This window comes from Amblyomma maculatum, chromosome 1, assembly GCF_055883805.1.
Source record: "Amblyomma maculatum isolate TAMU_Amacu chromosome 1, ASM5588380v1, whole genome shotgun sequence".
Taxonomy (NCBI): Eukaryota; Metazoa; Arthropoda; class Arachnida; order Ixodida; family Ixodidae; genus Amblyomma; species Amblyomma maculatum.
In genome coordinates this window covers 144541983-144565404 of record NC_139344.1, presented here as the reverse complement: position 1 = coordinate 144565404, position 23422 = coordinate 144541983, and the positions used below count along the sequence as shown (strand labels likewise).

Sequence of the window (23422 nt, the reverse complement as noted above, 5' to 3'; positions counted from 1 at the left end):
TTTTCCTTGAGCAGGCTCAAAATTTCCCGTTTGTTCCGTGCATGCACATGCTTACTACTAACCTTGGCGCTCATGGCTAGCGCACATTTTTAAGGCCAAAGCCTTTCTAAGCTCATGGAACGAAATTCCGTGCGCGAAATCTGTCATATTCCGCAAGATGCGTTTTTGTCTAGCGTTCCTGCCGTCTGCAATCCCACACTTGAACGCGCGTCAAGGAACGCCACGCGACGCGAGCCACGGTGTACCGTCCAAACTCACACTTACCGGTGAAAGTGCTACAGATACAGCGCCTTTGCTTTCCTGTAAACCGATTATAATTTTATGTAGGCAACGAAAGCCGATAACAGGAAAGTGATAGGAGAGGAAGGATAGGCTTTCGCCATTTTCCTCTCAAGAGACATCAAAGAGACCCTCTAATTTGTTCTGACCTTTCGATATTTCGTTTGCAGGTGCCTTTGCAGACTTTAGGGGCGCATTCTTGGTGTATAATTTATTTTTGTGCTCGTTTAGCCAAGTTCTGTTTGTTGGAATTCTTGATGTTTTCCCATCTGATTTGATCTTTGGTGCTTTTCACTACTTTGATTCGGCTTCACTTTTCTGGTTTTAGCGAATTATAGCTAGTTGTTTTTTTCCCTTCTATGCAGTTAGTCCCTTTTTCAAGTTCTGCAACGCTTTCGATTGTCCCCCTCCCCTCCCCCCCCCCTTCCCCTCCCACACACACACACCTAACGGTTGTGTTAACTTTCCTATCTTTGTAAACACTCGGTTTTTGCTTCGCAGATTTCAGTGCTTTTCCAGGCTCGGGTGCCACGCCTCTTGGAGTGTGTTATCAAAATTACCCTTTCGCTTCGCTGTTATTAGCTGCGCAGGTGAAAATACACTTTATTTTGTGTCCTGCTTTTGTCACAATGCGTTCTCTATGCGCGTTTGGCGTTTTCGATAACGTTAGGTCTGTTCGCGCGAGCTAGTGCTCAGGTTGTAGTTGCCTCTCAGTTTCAACATTGATGAGTCTGCTTGAAGGTGACTTCTTTGGTTCCATGATTGTCACTTCGCCCGATGTTGTTAGCTTATACTGTGCTGAGTTCCTTGGCAATAAACAGTCGATAGTGTTCGTTTCTTTTTTTTTTTTGCTCGTCTTTTTTTTTAAGTGAGCCAATTTGGCAAATTGAATTTTTGATCCTCCTGGTAACCTGAATTTCGGCACTTGCGTCTTCTCTCGTACTTAATCAGAATAACTCGGCACTTGTCATCGTTTTCAGCTATATAATCTCATAAGCAGCAGTATACAAGGACATGGCCAGAACATACACCAGTATATTGCGGCTAATAACGTTCTTAAATTAGACAACATATTTTTTTATTATTGCGGCACACAAAAGTGGTTGTCGGAAAGTAATAAGAATAAGAAGTAAGCATAGGCACTTCCGGAACTCCGGGAACTTCATGCAGGCCCCACGTATTAGCCCCTTGCCCAGCTTAACGTCACGTTTCTAGAAAGACTGCATTCTGGAGCTGTACATTTATGTCGGGTCCACAGAGGATGTAAGTTCGATTTTGGAATTCACAGTTAACTCGCTTCAAGTATTCCCGCCGGGACGAATGCCGCCCATGTGTGCAAATTCAAAGGGATACACCTCCCCATAAGGGTACAGTTTCTTGCACTCCGAGCCTCGGCTCCACCACTCTACGACGTCATCGTTCGTGGTGTGGCTCCTATTTTCATAGAGGGCATCACAAAGTGCACATAGGTCATTTCTAGGCACGACTATTCCGTACTGCTCTTTCCACTGCATTAGATCCATGTAAAGATGTTTATATTTGAAAATATTAAGAACTATATCGAAAGCATTTTTCGATGAAGTACCTGCGGTGGCGTCAAAAACAGAGGTAGGTGGCACTGTGCGCCCAAGGGGGGATCTTCCAAAGTAGACCGGTACGAGGGAGTACTGGAGAGCATCGAACATTAGCTGGTGCGGATTTTCGAAGCACGGGGAGCTCTCAACAACGAACAGGAAGAAGTAAGTTTCTGCTAAAATTTTTAAGCACTCGTGGCGGTTTTTGCACGCTTCACCACCACAGTCTTCAATTATCCTGGCATCAGTGTGATGTGCAACAAAATCAGCATATTCGAAGTCGTTCATGACCTTCTTAATGGTTGCGACCACGGAGACTTGTTCGGCCTCGCATTTGCTAACTAGCCACACGGCGATTCTCCGTTTCTTACCGACCTGTTTGTGTATTTCGTGAGATACCTTCATCGGCAAGTGATCCCAAGTCCTGTACGGCACGGTCACGTCAGCGTCAGCACGGTAAGACATTGTCCAGTTGAACTTCGCAGCCATGCTTAACAGGTCGTATGAGGGGTTCAGCGGCGGGTCACCTCGAGTCCTGATAACCCACACCTGCCTTTGGTGTCGAACCGGTGGATAATCATAGTAGGTTAGGTTGTGGGCGTCGAAAAGCACGGCATCGGTCCGCTTCAGGTAATCCCTGTCTCTGGTGGCAAAACAAGTCTTGTGGTCATCCCGAGCCGGACAGAACTGCAGTTCGCGCTCACCGCGCTGCGGCAGCGGCTTATCTTTTTCCCATTCGAGACTGGGCACGGACCAAAGAAGAATACGAGGGCTGTCCAGCTCGTCGTCGAGGTAGGCGCCCGGTCGGTCACGTTCATACCACGGTCTCCAGAGGGTGACGAACTTGGACATCTCTTCGACTTCTTTCACGTAACGCATGATGAAGAGAGGCGTCAAAGCAGATATGCCGATTAGCAGCATCAGTGCAATTGATGGCGCGATGTCAAGCCAGTAGGAATTGCCTCGACGGTGTCGCCTCCGCCGTGAGTTCATGATGAGGCACCTGCTGCGCGGATATAGGGAGCTGCCTGCAATGCAATACAAAAGGTCAGTGCCATAATGCTGTTGGAATGTAATCACCTCATGCTGCATTGAGAAGCAGATAATGGTTGCTATACCTGGGGAGTAAAAAGCTAGCTGTTCAAATTGAGCGTAGCATAAATATTTCTTGAAAGGGTTGTAAAATCAAGCTGTGAATCGCGAATACGTTGACGGCAAAAAAAAAAAAAAAAAATGGGAGAGTGACACAAAGCAGCTTGGGAGCAAGAAAGAAAGAATTTGGAAGGGTCACATACCTCCGCCTATTCCCTCCTGCGTTTATTTGCAGTGCAGCTCTGCAGTCACATTGAACCGCGCTGCGCTACAACACATACTCGCGACGTAGAATGTTATGGACTGAGGGTGTGCGGCGCATATGCATTCCTTTATAACGTGGGTAGCACCGTCTCATCATTTGTATATGTATAGTTATCGCCCGTTACGAAAAAATAAAAGAACAACGTGCCTATCAATGTTTCAGTGCTCGGCATTCAGCGCCACTATTTTCGCCACATCACCGCATCTGCATGGCACCTGGTGTTGATAATCCGTCTTTCCTTGGGCATCGCAATTCTGCCTACATGCGATTTCATGTTAATCTCTACGAGGCTAAAGGGGTCAAAAGTCTGTGCAACATAAGCACCAAAATATACATTGTGTGCAAATGAAAAAGGAGGGGGGGGGGGGGGGGGTCTGTAAATAGATCTATAAAATCGGGTCAGCGTGAGAATAACTGGACACAATGTTCAAGGCGTTCAATCCCGCGCGAATGAATTCAAAGTCAAGCACGGCCATGAAAGATATTGATACGTGGCAAAGTTAGTGCACGAAGGTTAGTCCAGGATGACGCAGCACACAATGCACAGAATCACAGCAGCGTTATCCTTCTTCTAGCACTAAACGTTGCTACCACTTTGCCGTCTTCTGTGTCACTGTTTCTGATCGTTGTCTTCTTTAACGTCCAGCGATGCAGGGCATATATGTCACAATATGATTCTGCTCTCCTCTTCTGACCTGCTTGTTTGCTGGATAGAAAAGAAAAAACACACAACAAATAAATGCAATAAAAATATATAAACCTTCAGCATGCGCTGCATTGGCCCGCTGTTGAACTTCTGTCAGCCATATCTGAGAACTTTATCATCATCATCAGCCTGACTATACCCACTGCAGGGCGAAGGCCTCTCCCAAATTTCTCCAATTAACCCGGTTCTGTGCTAGCTGCATCCACTTGACCCCTGCGAAGTCCTTAACCTCATCCGCCCACTTAACTTTCTGCAGCTCCCGCTACGCTTTCCTTCCCCTGGAATCCAGTTTGTTGCCCTATGCGACCATCGGTTATCCTCTCTTCGCACTACGTGTCCCGCCCATGCCCATTTCTTCTTTTTGATTTCCACTAGAATGTCAGTAACTTGAGTTATTTCTCTGACCCAATCTGCACGCTTCCTATCTCTTAATGTTACCCCTACCATTTTTCGTTCCATAGCCCTCTGCGTTGTCCTCAACTTAAGTAGAACCCTCTTGGTTAGCCTCCACGTTTCATCCCCATAGGTGAGTACATTATCCTCATTCATAAGAAAGGGGACGCTAAGGACCTTAAAAATTACAGACCAGTCAGCTTACTGTCTGTTACGTATAAGGTAATCTTGTCTACTGTAGTCATGGTGAAATTGCGCAACAAACACAACACAAAGTAAGAGGAACACGTAGCACGGGACGAGCGCAAACTACCAACTATTTATTGAAGGAAAAAAGGGAACAAATTTATACTCTCGGCCACTCAAGCGTTCATAGCTCAATCGCTTTCCACCCCTCCGCCATCAGAATTCATGAAAGACATGGCTCAGCACGTGTGACTAAACATCTTAAAACAAGGTTAACTAAAAATAACTGATAAGAACCTTAGCAAACGCAGTCAGTCAATCGTAGCAAGGCAGAGTCAAGTACTCGATGCAAAAGCAGCCAAAGGAAACAGAGTCAGGTATGTGAAGCAAAGGCAGTCAATCGCTCGTAGCAAAAGCAGAGTCATGTATGCGAAGCAAAAGAAGTAAAAAACAACCAAACAAACAAACAAACAGAAACTTAACAAGAAAGAACAGGGCAAAAGTTAACGAACAACCTGTATCAATAGCAGTCAGTCACTCTTAGCAAAGGCCGTGTCATCTATGCGAAGCAAGGCAGTAAAAATCTAAAACGTTAGACAATGTAAAATAAAACTGATTACTTTATCACCTAAGACAGGTCGTCAAAGCAAGTAACAATCAGTTGACCCTGGGCCTCGCGATTGAAAATCAACTCATACGTGCAGCGTGCGGCCCAAGAGGTCATGTCACACGTGCCTAAATGCTGTTTTCGAAAAGGCTAATTCATTTCTGTACAGGACGACTGACGCGTCACTAACGCAGTTACTATCGTTCTTTATAAAAAACGCTTCCAAAATCTCACGTGCATTGGCACTACTGCCCCTGCCAAGAATCTTTATCTCATGGAGCCGTGGCTGACATTTGCAGGTTCTGCAATGCTCAGACAAATTTGTGCTAATATGTTTATCGCCTAATGAACGTTCATGCTCCCCTGCACGCTCATTTATGCAGCGCCCAGTCTGGCCTATGTAGGCCTTTCCACAAGTCAGTGGTATGGTGTAAACTACACCTGTCGCGCATTTGACAAAGGGCTTCGTATGTTTTTTGGTACAGCCACCTTTCCTTTCTTTCTGCTTTGCGGTGCGTGAGCACAGCTGGCCTAGCTTCTTTGGTACCGAGAACACCATGGGTACTGAGTACCTGCCGGCCACTTTCTTCACGTTGTGCGCGACATTGTGCATATAAGGTACCACGACCGGTCTTGTACCATTGTATGGAGCCCTTCTGCGCTCTGTTCCCTTCAGCTTCTGAAGCAGGGTTTCGCTTACTGCCGTCCGGATCGCACAGGGGTAGCCCGCCGCTTCCAATCGATACATTTGGTTCTCGAAGCTTTCACTCATTTTGTGTTCGCATGACTTCATGAGGGCGGACTCAAGACAAAGGGTAGCAATGCCTCTTTAGACCGTCTTGGAGTGTGCCGATTCAAATGGTAGAAGATCCTTCGCTACCCTGGGGTGGTACATCCAACACAGGTGATTATTGGAAAGGGTAGTGTGTTTCACGCAGTACCCTAGAGGGATGGCTGAGCACATGCTTCGCATTCATCTGAGAAAGGCCGCTCAGAACACGGAAGTTGTTTGGAGTATTGCCATTAGAAGCTTACTGAAGCAGACGGAAAGAAGGAAAGGCAGTCGAGGAAAGGCAAGCGTGACAGTGCTGGGAGACGTCCAAGTGCCAGAGAGTGTTGTACGTGTTCTTGAGAAAGGCCCCAAGTACAGCGAAGAACCAACCTTGCTAGGGCACGAATTGCTGGCTATCAACTGGAACATCGCCAAGAAAGCTGACAACGAAAACAAAGAGAGATGCATTTTGGACGGGGTGGACAGCTTATCGAGGACCGCGTGCAAGGCAAAGGCAACAACGACGACGCAAGAATCGGGAAAGGTGCTGACCCTTTTTAGAAATAATAGTGCTCGGCTGATGCAGGCTGATAAAGATGGAGTGTTTGTAATTGTCTCGGAAGGTATGTTCAGTGACAAGGCCGATCAGGCAATAAGGAAGAACTTTAAACAAGTTAGTAGGGGAGTAATTAGAGTAAAGAGCAAGGCTCAAAAAATGTGCAATGAATTAGGTCTAGATCGGTTAGCCAAAGAGATTAATAAATGCAAAGGGAACTCGCTGCAAGTTTCTTTCGCAGCAAAGACGCATAAAGTAGATGTACCGTTTAGGACTATCGTAAGCGAAACAGGTTCTTGGCAAAAACAGGTAAGCTTGTATCTGAAAAAGCACTTACAAAAGCTTCGAGTAAACGATCCGTTCGCTACCAAGAATTCGAAGGAAGTTACAGCGTACCTGGAACAAAATAGAAACTTTGGGTACATGTTTTCTGTTGATGTGGAGGACCTTTTTTATTCGGTTCCTCACGACGAGCTTCTAGTTTCTGTTAAAACCTGTATAGAAGAAAATGGAGAAGTGTCCTTTCAAAACTCTGTGGGTATGAATGCAGACAATTTTATCACTGTTCTTGAATTCTACCTTAACAGCACTTTTATAGAATATGACAACAAGTTTTACTTACAAAGGCAAGGTATTTGCATTGGATCTTGCGTGGCGCCTGTTTTGTGTAATATTTTCTTAGCCTATATTGACCGCACCCTGACGACTGCATTAGAAGGCATGAAAGTTTTAGAAGTGTACAGATATGTAGACGACTTCTTAATTCTCTTAAAGCAGGATGATGGGGATTTTACTGAGTTTACGACTAAAATTTTAGAAAAGTTTAAAATACTGGGTAAGGGCTTGACTTTCACGCATGACGCCCCCAAAGCAAACACCTTACAGTTTTTGGACTTGCAACTGTCCCTTTCCAATAATCACCTCTTTTGGATGTACCATCCCAGGGTAGCGATGGATCTTCTACCATTTGAATCGGCACACTCCAAGACGGTCTAAAGAGGCATTGCTACCCTTTGTCTTGAGTCCGCACTCATGAAGTCATGCGAACACAAAATGAGTGAAAGCTTCGAGAACCAAATGTATCGATTGGAAGCGGCGGGCTACCCCTGTGCGATCCGGACGGCAGTAAGCGAAACCCTGCTTCAGAAGCTGAAGGGAACAGAGCGCAGAAGGGCTCCATACAATGGTACAAGACCGGTCGTGGTACCTTATATGCACAATGTCGCGCACAACGTGAAGAAAGTGGCCGGCAGGTACTCAGTACCAGAGGTGGACAACCTCATGAGGTTTCGACCTCATGAGGTCGACCTCAACCTCAAAATGACCTCAACCTCACGGAGTGAGGTGAGGTTGAGGTCATTTTGAGGAGTGAGGTGAGGTTGAGGTGAGGTCGGTGACAGCTCGAAATTTTTTGAGTGAGGTCACGAAATTGGACCTCAACCTCACGCGTGAGTTTGAGGTTGAGTGAGGTCGAAATTGTGAGGTCCAGGCTTTTTGCTGTTGCCGCGGCTTTCTTCGAAGAGCGCCCCTTTTGACGCGGAGCTCGAGCGTACTGCCGCGGAGTGCCCGCCGGCTCTCGGTGTTTGGTTACCCCCCGTTCGGACGACCGGATGCTGCAGCCCCTGCCCAGCTTTCGGCATTCCACCGTAATGTCCGCAGCCCGAGGACGCTTCCCTCTGGTCTTCTTGGAAGGAGACATTTTTTTTTTGTTTACTTCACGAACTCCTCATGCCCCCCGCCCGCCACCCCCGTTTCCTCTGACTTGTTTTTGCCGATGCTTGCCACCTGCTGAAACACCCAGGAGCGCGCAGAGCACATAACTCACGTTGACCCGCGGTGCTTTTGTCGGATACCGCAAAGAAACCAGCAAACTAAAAAGTGAAGCAAACTGTCTTTGCGCAGACGGCGCGGAGCAGAACTGTTTGTCGTGTGCACGCCCGTTTCCAGGCGCTAACGTCACGGCTGCTGCCTTACATTCGATAAAGGACCCCGCTGTACATTACACGGAAACTTAACAGCAAATGGTGCAGCGAAATTATTAGAGGACGTGATACTCACAGATAAAAAAAAGGAAAACATGAACAAATTAGGAAAACCGGCACAATACCATCTGAGCATTTTATCGAAGTCCTCCCTTTCGAATTGTATGTCATCGTTTTATATTCCGGTCCTGTAAATTTATATTCTTGTATTCTCCAAAACAACCTCTCTTTGGTCTTGTGCTGCTTGTTCCTTCTAACAGATTCACAGGTGGCCCCGAAAAACTGCAATGGGATGAAGGTGCTAGCGTTCCGTATATAACCAATATAGCGGCAAAACATGCAAGAGGATGAAACGGACGGCACAGCTTATAAGACGCAGTGGTATATAGGAAAGAAGCCTGCACATGTTAACTATTTGTCGAGATAGAAGAGACAAAAAATAGATATGGGGCTTGCATACAGTGAAGCCCATTGAAAAAAAAAAATGATTTCGCTCCGCTGAGGCCCCTTGTTTCTCTCTCAAATTCTAGTGAAATCAAGCAATGCAGGAGAAAGGAGGATAGTAAGGGATTCTTAACTTGATAACATCAGGTTTCTCTTGAAATCTCTTATTCAGGCGCAGAAAAAAAAAGAGAAAAGCGTTCTCCTACATGTTTTTATGAGCTAGAAAGTATTGAGATGGTTTCCGGCTCGACATTTTGGTGTCTAGACGGACGAATTGGTGTAGCGAACTGAGCGTGTCTCTTTTGTGCGCCCATCTGCTCCAGACGGACAAATCAATCTGATGAAAATTTTTGTGGCCAATTTTAAAACCTGATAGGTTTTACTTGTGATGACTTACGGAATTTTTGTTCAGTAAAATACGGGGATGTTTACTGAGAAATATTCTACGCTCTGTCAAGGCGTTACTGACTTCAGCTACTCAAGAGGATGGCTGACAAGGTTTAAGAACAGACATGACGTTTCGGGTCGACGGATCTATGGAGAAGAGGGTAGCATCGACATCTCGGCTGTGTTTATATACCCAAATTAATTAAAACAGCAGCCATTAATTATAAATTTTTTCTCAAGTATATACTTTTCGTTTTTATTCATGACTCGCTTTATGGACAGCTTTGGTCGGAAACCAAAGCGTCCGTACTAACGAGGCACGAATGTATTCCTATTTTTTTTCCTAATTTAATGTATTCTGTCGCAAAACAATGTACAGTGTATTAAAAAAGAAAGCTCGCCAATCATCAATTTTTTTTTCGAATTAAGAAAAAGAGCAAGGATGGAAGCTTGGGCGAGTTGGTGTCGGTTTTTTTGCCTCATAGCGCTAAACAGACAGTGACACAGCCAGACATACTGGACGGGCGATAAAAAAAGCGCCCGTCCCGTGTGTCTCGCTGTGTCCCTGTCTGTTTAGTGCTATGTGGCAAGAAAAGAAAAAGAGCATATCGTCATTGTTGTCGTCGTCACTATCAACAGCATTTGGCTTTTCAGTTTATAGTAAGAACTGGCTTGCTTTATTTCTGATACGAATCTTATTCACGTGGGTCAGATGGGTTAAACTCTTTGTATTGCATTATTGGCCTATGCGTAGTAACGTTGTACCCATATAGGCCTTAGATTGAAACCGACCACAAAAGGGTAGGCGAGGAGGGGGAGAGGATTGCCACTTTAGTGCAGAGTTGGACATGTAGTGTCCGGAGATTTTCTCCTTTTATCCGGGATATTAATTGTTGTATAAAATTAGGAGTAAAATACAGCCTTCAAACGACAAAATTCTGGCTAGCCTATATACCCTAGGATTACCGATAAATGTATATTAGCTTTAAGTTGCGGTTTAATTTAATGATTTTTTTTTGAGGTCGAGCACCCGACCTCAACCTCACATTTTGAGTTTGAGGTGAGGTTGAGTGAGGTCGCCAATGGTCACCTGAAAAGTGAGGTGAGGTCGCCTGGGGGACCTCAACCTCAATTGATGAGGTTGAGGTTGAGTGAGGTCGCCAAATAGTTTTTGAGTTTGAGGTGAGGTCGAGGTTTTTGAGGTCAAATGCCCACCTCTGCTCAGTACCCATGGTGTTCTCGGCACCAAAGAAGCTAGGCCAGCTGTGCTCACGCACCGCAAAGCAGAAAGAAAGGAAAGGTGGCTGTACGAAAAAACATACGAAGCCCTTTGTCAAATGCGCGACAGGTGTAGTTTACACCATACCACTGACTTGTGGAAAGGCCTACATAGGCCAGACTGGGCGCTGCATAAATGAGCGTGCAGGGGAGCATGAACGTTCATTAGGCGATAAACATATTAGCACAAATTTGTCTGAGCATTGCAGAACCTGCAAATGTCAGCCACGGCTCCATGAGATAAAGATTCTTGGCAGGGGCAGTAGTGCCAATGCACGTGAGATTTTGGAAGCGTTTTTTATAAAGAACGATAGTAACTGCGTTAGTGACGCGTCAGTCGTCCTGTACAGAAATGAATTAGCCTTTTTGAAAACAGCATTTAGGCACGTGTGACATGACCTCTTGGGCCGCACGCTGCACGTATGAGTTGATTTTCAATCGCGAGGCCCAGGGTCAACTGATTGTTACTTGCTTTGACGACCTGTCTTAGGTGATAAAGTAATCAGTTTTATTTTACATTGTCTAACGTTTTAGATTTTTACTGCCTTGCTTCGCATAGATGACACGGCCTTTGCTAAGAGTGACTGACTGCTATTGATACAGGTTGTTCGTTAACTTTTGCCCTGTTCTTTCTTGTTAAGTTTCTGTTTGTTTGTTTGTTTGGTTGTTTTTTACTTCTTTTGCTTCGCATACATGACTCTGCTTTTGCTACGAGCGATTGACTGCCTTTGCTTCACATACCTGACTCTGTTTCCTTTGGCTGCTTTTGCATCGAGTACTTGACTCTGCCTTGCTACGATTGACTGACTGCGTTTGCTAAGGTTCTTATCAGTTATTTTTAGTTAACCTTGTTTTAAGATGTTTAGTCACACGTGCTGAGCCATGTCTTTCATGAATTCTGATGGCGGAGGGGTGGAAAGCGATTGAGCTATGAACGCTTGAGTGGCCGAGAGTATAAATTTGTTCCCTTTTTTCCTTCAATAAATAGTTGGTAGTTTGCGCTCGTCCCGTGCTACGTGTTCCTCTTACTTTGTGTTGTGTTTGTTGCGCAATTTCACCATGACTACAGTAGACATTCACCAACTAGCCCACCAACAGCTCCTGTTAAGGTAATCTTACTAAGGTAATCGCTAATAGAATCAGGACAACCTTAAACTGCAACCAAGCAAAGGATCAAGAAGGTTTTTCGGAAACGGTACTCTACTATCGATCATATCGGAGAACTTATCACAGGACTTTTCGGAGAAAAATACTGCGTTCAGTCATGCTGAATTTGGAAAAGGAAAAGGAATAGCTGCTTGTGTGCTTGAGATTGCTTGTGAGTGTTGTCATCCGATCGCTGCGCAAAGGCATGTCATTGTGACAGTGGGTACGTACCCCTCTGGACAAATGTAAACTGAGCACGCTATTTGCTTTTAAATTTTTTCACGCGTTGCTTAAATGAAACTGGCAGTCGTAGTATGTGCCAACGGGTAGTAGACGCCAGTGCCCTTTTACTTGGGCAAACATTGTTTTCTCGTCTCCAGTGCTGAAGGCGTGATTTTAATTTGAGAGGAAAAGCGTGCTCCGTTTACTTATGTCCGCACTTACATTCGATTTTCCATACTTGCTGTCAGGTATCGGCTTCCGCTCTGACAGAAAGCAGCGTGATGCTCACGTGACCTCGCAAGCTGCCCCCATCGCTTGCTCTTAGGCGCTCTTAGCAGACGATGCCAACCATCATTCATCATGGCTCAGTTCTTTCGCAGTGACGCCGTGGGCACGTTTGTCTTTTGCGTACGTGTAATATGAAAGATAGATGACAGAGGCGCGAATAAATCGGTGCTTTTCGCAAACGGAGTGTGACATGCCTGAATGTGAAGCATTTTACAGACTTCAGTTTAGCAGGGTTCCCTTTGGTGCTCACAAAGGTTTTCCAAGGGCCCAGCTCACTTCAGAGGAAAGCGTTTCCAAAAGCACTTACAAGCGTTAGCTGCTCCAGGATAAAGCGGTTCGCTTGCGACGCTTTCAGACCGGCGCGCTGAAAAGATCGCGAAACAGGTGAAAGTCTGCTCAGCACGAACAAACAATCAATCAGTGCTCGGAGCTCTGGACGCTTCTGTGTGTAGGAAAATTTAAGACAAGAAAATGAAGGTGCAAAGCTGAAGCTTGTGTCGTTATTCAGAGCACGATATCGTCTGCAGGAACACGAAAAGTACTCAGAATGGGGAGGATGTATTTGCAGATCCTGAGTGCGCAATCACGTGACACAAAAGTGACGTATGGTCTAAGTCACTCCTGCGCGCCCTATGGGTGTTCTTTTTTTTTTGTTTGTTTGTTTTTGTCTTACTGGAGGGAATGAGAGGTTGGCTACAAGCAGTTAAGTTCAACGCGTGGGAAGGATGCAAGGAGGCGCTTGGTCGTCGGAGGAGCGGGGCTTCGAGCTGGAGGATGGGGAGCGCCTAGCCGTCCTGCGAGCAAAGCATACAGCAGCACGCACGCACGCTTTCTGAAAGGATGAAAGGAGAAGCGGGCATGCTATCTCTCGGAATGCTCTCGGAGTCTCTCAATATGGCCGCCGGCTCAGGAGCTTTACTGGTAGGCGGAGCTTCTAGGCTGCCCGAGGAAAACCGAACGCCGGAAAGCTGTCTGCAAATAGTCCCGGACAGTCCGGGACTGATAATCGAATGCACCCAGTGTGTCAGTGTGCATAGGTGCGCGCTTGTGTGCTCTTGCGTGCTCATGCGTGCTGATGCATGTTCGCTACTTCACCAGTGAATATCCCTGGTGCCCATTTGCTTACTGGAAAAAGGTTGCCCATCTCGTTTCTATATTGCGCATATATCTAATATATCAGTACCTTCGAGGTTGTATAATTTTTTCAGTTAGTTGTAGGGAGTTTTATGGCGCATAAGCAACTATTGCTATGATGCGCCCATTTATTCAGTGGGAAGCTAGGTATGTTTAAGCGTTGTTAAACCAATGTTAGTGAAAAGTCGTACGAAGACTCGGTTGAACAGCGCGTTTAACATGCCTTTGAATACAGTCAGCCTCCAGCCTCTCAGCCTGTACCATCTTCTGCCTCTCACGGTAGGATGTCGTCCGATACCGTAAGAGAAAATTGCGCGCAAGAGAAGAGAAATGGTCGCTTCTCTAGCTCGGCAACGGCTTTCACAGTTGCTATGGCAGCGGCTCCGGCGACCAACGGCCGATCACGCACAAGGTGAGAAGAGGCATGGCTGGAAGAGTGATTTCGCATTAACAAATATTGTGGCCGCGTACAGTTAGTGTTTGGGCGCATGAAAAAAAAAAGAAAGAAAAAAGCTTATTATATCAAAGCTTTGCTCTCGAATCGAGGCCTTTCTTCAATCTTAAGGTAACTGGAACTTTGCAAGACATAGTTGTGCACGCAAAAGTTGGTGGGAAAGGTTTGAGATTCCAATGAACAGCAAAAAAAGAAAAATTGCTTTTAACGTTTTTCCTGCGCTCGCAGCGAGTCCTTAAACGTTCCATAGAAAATCTATGGGCTGCGTTTTTGAAAATACATAATTGTGATGTAGCTGTGAAAATAACACGCAGATAGAAATTGTCTGAGCTTCCGAAACAGTTTACTATTATTCTTCTGAAGTTTGTCTGCGCTCACAAGTAATAGAGACTGCATCAGAAAACCAATGGGTTGCTTTTTAATGTAGAAGCCTTACTACCCGCATTCTTCGATTTCGCCATGGTGGCTGTGCAGCCTCTTTCGAGCAACCATCCAAAAAGGGAAAAAAAAAAAAAAAAAAACTCGTCACCGGTCGGTGTCGAATCCAGGGCGAATAAAAGGTGTCTGCTTCGATGGCCACTACGTTAGACCATTGCGCCACGTAGTATTTTTTTTTCTGTATTGCCTGAGTTATCATAAATGCAGTACAGCTAACAAATACAGGGACGTGCTAAACATCCGTTTGTACACAAGATTAAAGCTTCTTCAATACAGCCAATTTATCAGAGTCAGCCATACGGGCGGCTCGGGTTAAGCTCTGAGAACATATTGCGCGTATGTCACGCTGTCAGCGATATTTTCATGCGTAGAGCCAACATTTGCATCCGAGTGATTGATGTGCATTCTTGTCCTTCATAGGCCGTGGAGGCTCAAACCCCATTATTATGTCTTATTGTACTTCATCCTGCTTTAGATATCGGTAGATATCGAATGCCATCTGGCTCGTTTCTATATTGCATGGAAGTATACTAACCCTGACAGGCTTCAGGCCCGATTTAACCAGGTCGCATCCCGCAACCCGTCGAACGCAATTCTTTTTTTCGATTATTACACTCAAAATATACAATATTTAAACAAGAACCCTCAGCAGTAATCGATTGACGTGACATGGCTAAATTTCTTTTATTGCTTTTAAAAGTTCAGTGCTTGAAAGCCAGTCAGGTGACGGCTTCACGAGTTTGATTGCTCCAATATATATCAAAATGTGTTCTTTAAAGTATTCTGACTAGCCGTGCGCCAAGACCTGCATGCCGCACCGCCATCCTTATTCTCCATATACTACGCAGGCCTAACGCCAATACAGGCTCATATGAAATACCGTCCTCATTTTCAGTTGGCAGGTGCTTCAGGCCATCGGGGGTCAAGACGAAAATCTTTGAGAGCTCATTGAAGGATGTCCCAGCGAAAAAAAAATAACGAAAAAAAAAAAGCCCGCATCCCAAAAGCCCAAGAAAACATGCCCAATGGCTTCATTGTTTTGCACGGAAAAAAATTAACTCCACAACGCGAAAAAACTCCTTTCTCTTTGAACCATGCTTTAAGCTACAAAGTCTCGCTATGTTGTCAGAGAAATAATGTTTTGGCTGCGGGAGTAATGCATGTTTTTTTTGTTTTTTTTTAACTCGTTTTTGAACATTTTGACCTGTGTTTGCACTGTGTACATGGTCCCTTACAATTATGGAGGGAACAGTGAGTAACATATATCTCTGATAAATGTTTTTCGTGTCAGATGACTAAGGTAATCAGAATAAAACTATGCATAAAGAAAATATCATGATTGTACTATTTCTTTCATATACCCACGGCCCCGGGTAGTGACGTAAAGTGACATAAAGACAAAATCGGGGAAAATTGTCGAGTCTCAAAATAACGGCACGTAAGGGGCCCACAGCATGCCCAAAGAAAATAAAGCGGGTAATTAACCGCGATACAAACAAGTGGTATAAACCAAGACCTTCAGCGCGTACGTATGCATCGAAACATGTTGGTTTGACCTGTCCATTCTGAAAAGGAGCCCCCAAAACACTGCAAACACCCTATGCAACTTTCGTATACCGGAACAGTGTAGCACTTGCAACACGTACCACAGCTTGCTGACCAAGAAAAGGTAACAAACTGTGACACGTCCAAACATTGAGAAGTTGATTCCATCAAATCCTGCTTTACTCTTAATTATGCCGCATTGCTCGCCAATAAGGCTCATTGTCGGAGTAAAATTTAAGAGGGGCTCCTAAGTACTTAGGTGGAGTTGTCTGCAATAGCTGGCGAAGACACGTGGGTTCAGAAGCCAAAATCCCGAACACTTTCCCCAGTTGACCGCACTTGGATTTATTATATTCGCCGAAAGCTTTCAAGTTTCTAACAACTTCCAGAATACTTTAGTACTTAGAGCAGAAAAGAGCAACGTCATCAGTGTAAGCCAGTATCTTTTCTCTATGCAAGTGAAATCCTGTAATCTTGGTGCAAAACGGCAATGATGAAAGAGGGAACCATTGCCTCACCTGGCAGTCGCACCGTGCATTCGTCCCGAATTTGGTTTGCAACAATTTTTTTTTTACAATAGTGTATTTTGTGTAACTACTGTTAGCTATTTTCACTCATTGTTTCACGCATTGCTTCAAATGCTAACATGCGTTAACAACAAAAAGAAGAAAAGAAAAATATTTTGAGAGACACGGTCAAACGCTTTTTCCAAGCCTACTTGCCGCCTTGTAGCAAGTGCCCGTGAAGCATCACATGCATCCAGAATACTGCGCGCCTGCTGTTGTTTGTAAGAATACTGTGTCTTTTGATACATACTGAGGGCATCGCTTAGTTTTCGAGTTGGTAATTATTCCTTTGCATTTGTCTTAAACAGAACATGGTGTTAATATCAGATAAACACGCGATAAAAATTGTTGCACCTTGTTATTTTGTTGCGCACTTGTGCATTCAAGTGGGCCCTTTAGATGTTATTACAGCCACTGGAAGAACGGAAGAACCTGCGGTCAGTGTTTCATATGTGAATTTATGTGATTTATCCAGGGGAAAAAAAAATGTGCGGCGTCGTTCTTGTCAGCTTTGGCGCATGCATTTTGTATCTTTCAGCAGAAGTTCTGCCACCATATAGCGACGCAACCATGTGCATGACACCACCAGGAGGAACACAAAGCTAGATCAAAATTTGGGCGGAGTGACATTGAGACTCTGGGCTACGTGGAACGAACTTTTACGTAATTAGACGCAGATTTTAAATGTGATCTGCACGGCAGATTAGGTAAACTTGATGCAAAGCGCCCGTAAATGATTCTGATCACGTGTGCTCGGAGGAAGGCGGACAAACGCTGCATGCTTTTTTGCGACGGAACACTTGAAATGTATGCACGGCAGGCAAGAGGGGAAGAGCACGCGGTCGATTTTAATGACTTTCGCCATTCCCTTCACACTTTTCCCTAAAGTTACCGCTCTATGTGCGAGCAAAAAAAAAAATACTTTAACGTTTTTTTCTTATTACACGTATAGTGGTTTTGATGTGTTCATTATAGTTTTGCCTGCGACCGCCCATCAGTCTACCCAGATTACTCGGAATTACCTCCTCGCTCTTCAGTTTTCACTCGTACCTTACCCGTGCATGCAGTTTGCAACTTGCCGCACGGCAGCACTATCGCATGCCCGACAACACTCGAACTAAAATTGAGATCAGCGCCGCTTAGCGAAACTATATCATATTTCCAGATTGCTCCAATCAGAATGGGCGAAGGCGACGCAGTTACTGTGGGCACGCGCCCGCTATTGAATATCAGAAATGAACTACATGCCTTCCTATTTATATTTGCGACACCAGCAGATAACTAGTTTCGTGAACGCTAGAGGGATGGATGCAGAAGAGCAGCTTTACACTTGTTCTTCTCGAGCGCACGCAAGTTAAATGCGAAAATAAATGTACGTGGAGCTTGCATCGTACACGATGTTATTCTTGATCTCGAAAGTGTATAAATGCTCACGCTTCTTTTCACCTAACCGTTCCCCGCCGTCTGACGGGGTGCTCATAAGGAGGCCATCACTAAAGAGCCACACCTAGAGGCGATACAAGGCGGAAATGGTCGCGTTACCGAAGGCAGAGCGTAAGCGCTCGCTCTCTGAGTCGACAGCGAACAGTCCGACGAACACGGTGCGCAGAAGTAGGAAGTGCGCAATGCCATGGCGCCGACTTCCTCTCAAACCACGCTCGCATGTCGGTTCTTTTCGGGGAAACAGCGCTAACGACCTAGATAATATTGTCTCAAAAGAAAGAAGCAAGTAATGAGATTCCTTCCCGTTATTCCGCCGCGAATGAACGACACCGTGCCCGAATTCCTTCCGTCGCAGATGACTTTGTGGAGTTAGTCTAAGACCTTCTTGCGATGAAGCTACATCTAGCACTGAGAGCAAGCGCTCGTTTCAAACGCGCCAACATAGTCTGACTCCGATCTCGTTCAGCAGCGTTTAAACAGTAGCGCGTGCGCACCGCGCATCTGGGAATTGTTTTACCCTCTGTTGCACAAAACGTTATCGCGAAAATTTTGGCTTTTGGAATTTCGCTTTTTAAAATGCGTTCATTTTAGACAGAAATTCTACAGGAACAACTGATGATTATTCGATAATTCGCTCTTACGTCTCGGGGTTTGCGAACACCATTACGAAAGACCAGCAAGCTAGAGCGTATAGAGGCATGATGGCGTGTATATTTCTTCTTGGTTTCAGCTTTCTCATCAATTACTCTGTATGCTATTATTCAAATTTTTCTACGCTCAATAATAATACTTGTGGCATTAACGGCATGTAATCTTCTTAGTTCAGGGTAGTTGGAGAAGAAATTGTGGAACGACGACACAGACAGGAGGGAAAGAACAAACATGCGTGGGCAAAGGAACTCAATCAACTGAATTCCTTATTGGAAGTTTTGTCTACTTGGCATTCTTTACAACGCAAGGGTAGATTGCTTCTAGGGATGCCTGAATGTGATGATGCTTTCTTATCCTATCGTCCCGGGAACCTCTCGTAGCCCCATGTGTTGATTTCCACACCAGTTCTTGAATGAAGTCGCCGTACCTTTCTTTATGCACGGGGTGGTATCGTGATTTCTTCTTTCGCGTGTTGACTCGAGCCCACATTTTTTTTTTTTTTGTCTCGCTATTCAGACATCATGCCTCTTTCCGATCTTCATGCGGCATATCCATGCACCTACGGAATTTTTACAGCCTTCTTTATTGCGCCCGCTTTCTCAGGTACGGTTTTGCTTCCTTGGTTTCCTTTTTACTTCTCTTGGATGATTTCGGCTATGCTGCAAAGTACCGACAAGGGGTGCCGCTCGTTTTTTAGCCTGCTTAGCTGCCGCAGAAAACTTTGCTTTGTCTTGGGCTGGCAGAATTTATATTTGAGGCTGAAATTCAAGATACGCCCAATATAGCTCCAAGTCTTGGGATTATTTCACGTGAAAGATTAAGCATATCAACGTGGAGGAATCACTTTTAAAAGGGGTGAAACGGTTGGCAAAACAATTCGAAACTAAAACCAACAACACCAGGCTACGATACAAAAGGAAACAAATGGGGAAAATTTGCCTCTGAAGTCAAAAAATGCTAAAAACTGAATACATTTTTACAACGATTCAATAATTTTCTAAAATGCACACATAGAGAAATGCACCGAAAAAAAAACTATTCTAAATGAGGCTGGCGCCTGCCATATTTAAATTCCAGGGGGCCGAGGCTCTCGGTCCTCTTTTCAGATGGCTTAGAGCACTCCTACGCGCTCATAAAAAAAAAAAAAAAAAAAAAAAAAAACGATTTTTGGTCAAATTAGCCTATCATACTCCTTTAAAGAATCAAAAGATTACTTTACAGCTATTTCTCGCAGTTACCACCAAAGTTCGCACAGTTCAAAATTCACATGCTTTAAAACTCGTGAAAATATTTTGATCGGCTAAACGTCCCATCTTTTTGCCTTCTTTTTCTTCCCTCCTGATTAAATCGCCGATGCTATTTTATTCATTTAGCATAGAGGTGTTACGTGGCATTGGCATGTGAGGAAAAGAGGTAGAAGCTTTCTTCAATTCTCCTAAAGTACAACAGCAACAACGGCTGTTTGGTTCGAGTGCTGTTCGCTGGGCTGCGCCATCGAATGAAATGCACCGTACTGAAACAACCGTTCCGTCATCCATCTAAATGTGTGTGTACAAACTTTCCTCATTTTCATTGCAGAACTGGGTTAATGTACCTTTCGCTGACTACGTCTGCGGCAGTGCACAGTTTGCAGTCGGTGAAGTGGCAGAAGCTCGTACAAGAGCGTTCACCTGGCTGACAAGTGCCCAAGCAGGGGGCATCCAACAGGTCCATTTCCGGTGAGTAGGAGCTCGCCTCATGCTTCTCACATGACTCCCAGGACTTGTAAACAGCACTTTATGTGCGGAATTAAGGCCCTGATACCTATTTCACTCCATTAGGTTCACAGTGGCCGTGACTGATGACTCGTTAAGCGCAGCCGTGGTTGAGTCTGGTTAGCGGATGCGAGCGAATCCAAGCGGATGATAGAGACCTATAGATAAGAACTCTAGCTTGCGTTTAGACCATCAGGCGAGATTCCCTGCATTGAAAACCACGTGGTCACGTATGTACAGCCTCCGTGAAAAATAAGTAGCCCGAGAGTGCTGCCCCTAATGAGAGTAAGGACTCTTGTACAGGACCGAAGACTCGAAAAGGGGAGGAAAAGGGCGCCTGTTATTGTAGATGGATTCGAAACCCTGGCGGTGAATGACGCGTCGCACATCAAGGTCACGAAATAAGCAGTGCGGGGTGTATAGTTTGAAAAACGCCCCTTTTCTATTGCAGAAACGCAGATATTGCGCCCTTTCATGAGCATGTCGATAGCAGATCTGATTCACAGTCGATGCTTTGGCAGACGCTCGCACGCAAGCGGTCTTTGGATTGATAGGTGCATAAGATGATGGCTCTCTGCGGACCCGTGGTCGGCGACAAGAATCTGACCTCTTGCATCGTACCCGGCGCTGAAGAGGAATTTCGCGACTTTGTGCGTAGAAGGCAGTGGTACTTATGCGACGCCAGTCATGTCATTGTCACCATGGCAGAGGGCGTACCGAGCGCAGCCGAGGATGAGAGGCTGATTACGTACCTAGCAGAGTGAATCCATCGGTGGGTGGAGAACTCAAAATAGGAAGTGTACTGTATTTTAAAGCGATAGCGTTAAAGGCCCCATTCTGCAGAATATTTGGCGTCGTCAGCATCGACATTATGAACAGCAATCACGAGCATGTTTCCTGTATATGGTAGTTGACAGGCGAAATGGCCGCTCACTGACTGGTTGACGGATTGTGTGACGCCACAAGACTACGTTACATGGCCAACTCGGGCTTATCCTTTGAGATTGGAGGGTGACATGGAATTCCAACCCACTGGGACCCCTGGGTCATCACGCTACTCCTAGACCACGCATGCACGTTCGTATGACTTTTAATTAAAGTGGGAATTTGTATCTATTTAGGGTGGTCTTTCTATACTAGGCTAACTTAGGAGTGTGTGCTAATGCGTGGGCGTGCGATAACAGAAACAAAAAATAAAAAAAATTAGGGGCCAAGTTGAAGATTAAGATAGTAGCAATGTGTACATACGCAGACGAGGATCTGCAATAAGCCACAGACTAGAGGCGTAGCGCTATCGAGTTAAAATCTTAAAGGGAGAGTTAAAGCCCCCCCCCCCCCCCCCTTTTCTTTTTGTGACAAAACATTTGCATCATGCATGTACTTGAAAGTTCGTGAATAATTTCAGTCTTTCCACTGCTTAAGCATGGCTCGTGCGTTATTTCGTGAAAATGTCGACGGCAAACCTGAACTTGCAGTGAGGACTGCGGCAGGCATTCGTACTGTTACGTTTCTCCACCGAGAAGTGGGACAGCTGACGCGGCCACCGCATAGCAACAGGCAGAACCGCGAGCGGATCGGCCATTTCGACGCCGTTCATCGGCCGCGCAACGCTTCCTCCCGCCGACAAGTCTTAGCGTGTTCCTGCCACGCGCCAAATGTGTTTGCGTGCGTGTGTGTGCAAAAGCTGGCCAAGCCTGGAGATCGAGGGAAAGTGCGTCGCCCTCTCCTGTCTGCAGGAGGTGGAGGAGATGAGGTCGGAACACCTGCGATTGAGTCATTCGTCGTGAACCAACATGTTTGGCTCTCCCTTTCCTGTGAGGGTTTACCCTTTCCCTGTGAACTGGAAAAACTATAAAAAGCAGCGGCCGACTCCGCTGAGTTAGAGACTACTTTGACGCGCCGTTGTTACGACGCTAGACACCGGCTGTGTGAGAGTGTCTGTAATCTCTCCGGGTCAGCTTCACTGCCCGTTTCTTCCTGATGTTACAGTAAAGGTTGTTTCGTTAAAAGACGCCTCGTCTTTGCTGGCACCTTTGATGCCGTCCGCCGTCCACGGAGCCGCCAGGCCAACGCTACCGAGGGGCGCGCGACCCCCAAACGTAACAGTACACAAGTGCTCATTGAGTTCGCAAATGCGCAAACTTATGGCCACCTAAACATGCCGGGTCAGCGACGGGGCGCTGATATCGTACTTTGCACACGGTGTCGAGGACCTGTTTTTACACTTTGTGCATGACAGGCCCTGGTACTTCGACGCCGATCGAGATACTGCCATTAAGGCTGAAGACGTGCAAGGAGTGCAAGAATTGGGATTTGTGTTGTGCCCTCATTATTTTTTGTTGTTCGTAAAACATTAGCGCGGTTCTTCAAGACGCGCATTGCGCAGTCATGAATGAGTGGCTGGCCACGTACCTGTCGGCTTATCCTATTGGTGAATGAAAACTAGTCAAGAGATGTAGATTTTCGTTTTTTAGTTCCTTTTGTAGCGATAATCAGGTGAGATGCCCAGCATTCAAACACCTCTTGCATCATACCTGCACATGACTGTGTGTAATTTCTTTTTCAGCAGTCCAGAACCATAGCACGTGCGCCGTTTCCTGAATATGTCTACAGCAAAGCTGTGGATGCTGCTGCAACTTTTTATGCTCAAGCGGCAATCGGGTTGGCGTACGCCCGAGATGATGGCCGCTTACAGCCTCGAGGTCGACGACCGGGAACCAACCTTGTACTTTACAATCGGCACCAACGACTTGTTTCGCAACTTTGTGCGTGGAAGGTCCTGATTCTGTGGAGGTGTCTTGCACACACCCCTTCCAATATTCAATTTGTAAATAAATGTCATTTAGTTTTCTCATCACGCTCAGTAGACTTTTTATTGTTTTTTAATTACATTTTTTGATGAGTACGTTTACCAAACCAACCCTTATAATCTTCGTTAGCAACAGAGGCATAGCGTTTCTGATGACTTTGCAATGCAAGAATTGTCATCGAACTCTTGAGTCATGACTTTCTGCTCATTTCGTAATGAATATTTGTTGACCCAACATGTTCCTGAAGAATTGTTGATGTGCGCATCACGCTCCACCATAAAGGATATACTTGGCATCAGAATTAACCTCAGACTTCGAGGCAGTTTTGATTTGAAGCCTATCAACTTGCACCGGAAGCCATGTGAGAGCTTGACATCTAATTTCATTTTGCGTGGCATTATCGAAGACTGATATCTTTTTTTAATCCTGATCACTGCGGTTAAGGATATG

The 23422-nt window shown here is 45.4% G+C and overlaps 1 protein-coding gene and 1 long non-coding RNA gene across 3 annotated transcripts; one reads left to right on the top strand and one right to left on the bottom strand.

Moving 5' to 3' along the window:
* Positions 1–751: 751 nt before the first annotated feature.
* Positions 752–3279, bottom strand: LOC146204234 (alpha-(1,3)-fucosyltransferase C-like). Its single transcript, XM_084589166.1, has 2 exons — positions 3149–3279; positions 752–2881 (listed from the first exon to the last, which is right to left on the bottom strand). Exon 2 carries the CDS (start codon positions 2844–2846, stop codon positions 1578–1580), a length of 1269 nt encoding a protein of 422 aa, XP_084445292.1. The 5' UTR covers positions 2847–2881; positions 3149–3279; the 3' UTR covers positions 752–1577.
* On the top strand, positions 1896–22994 carry LOC146204233 (uncharacterized). Of its 2 annotated transcripts, none has more exons than XR_014703958.1 (3): positions 1896–2018; positions 19987–20126; positions 22732–22994. It is a non-coding gene; the product is annotated as an uncharacterized LOC146204233 (long non-coding RNA). The 2 variants fall into 2 exon arrangements; XR_014703957.1 differs by having other exon boundaries at positions 22729–22994.
* Positions 22995–23422: the final 428 nt, after the last annotated feature.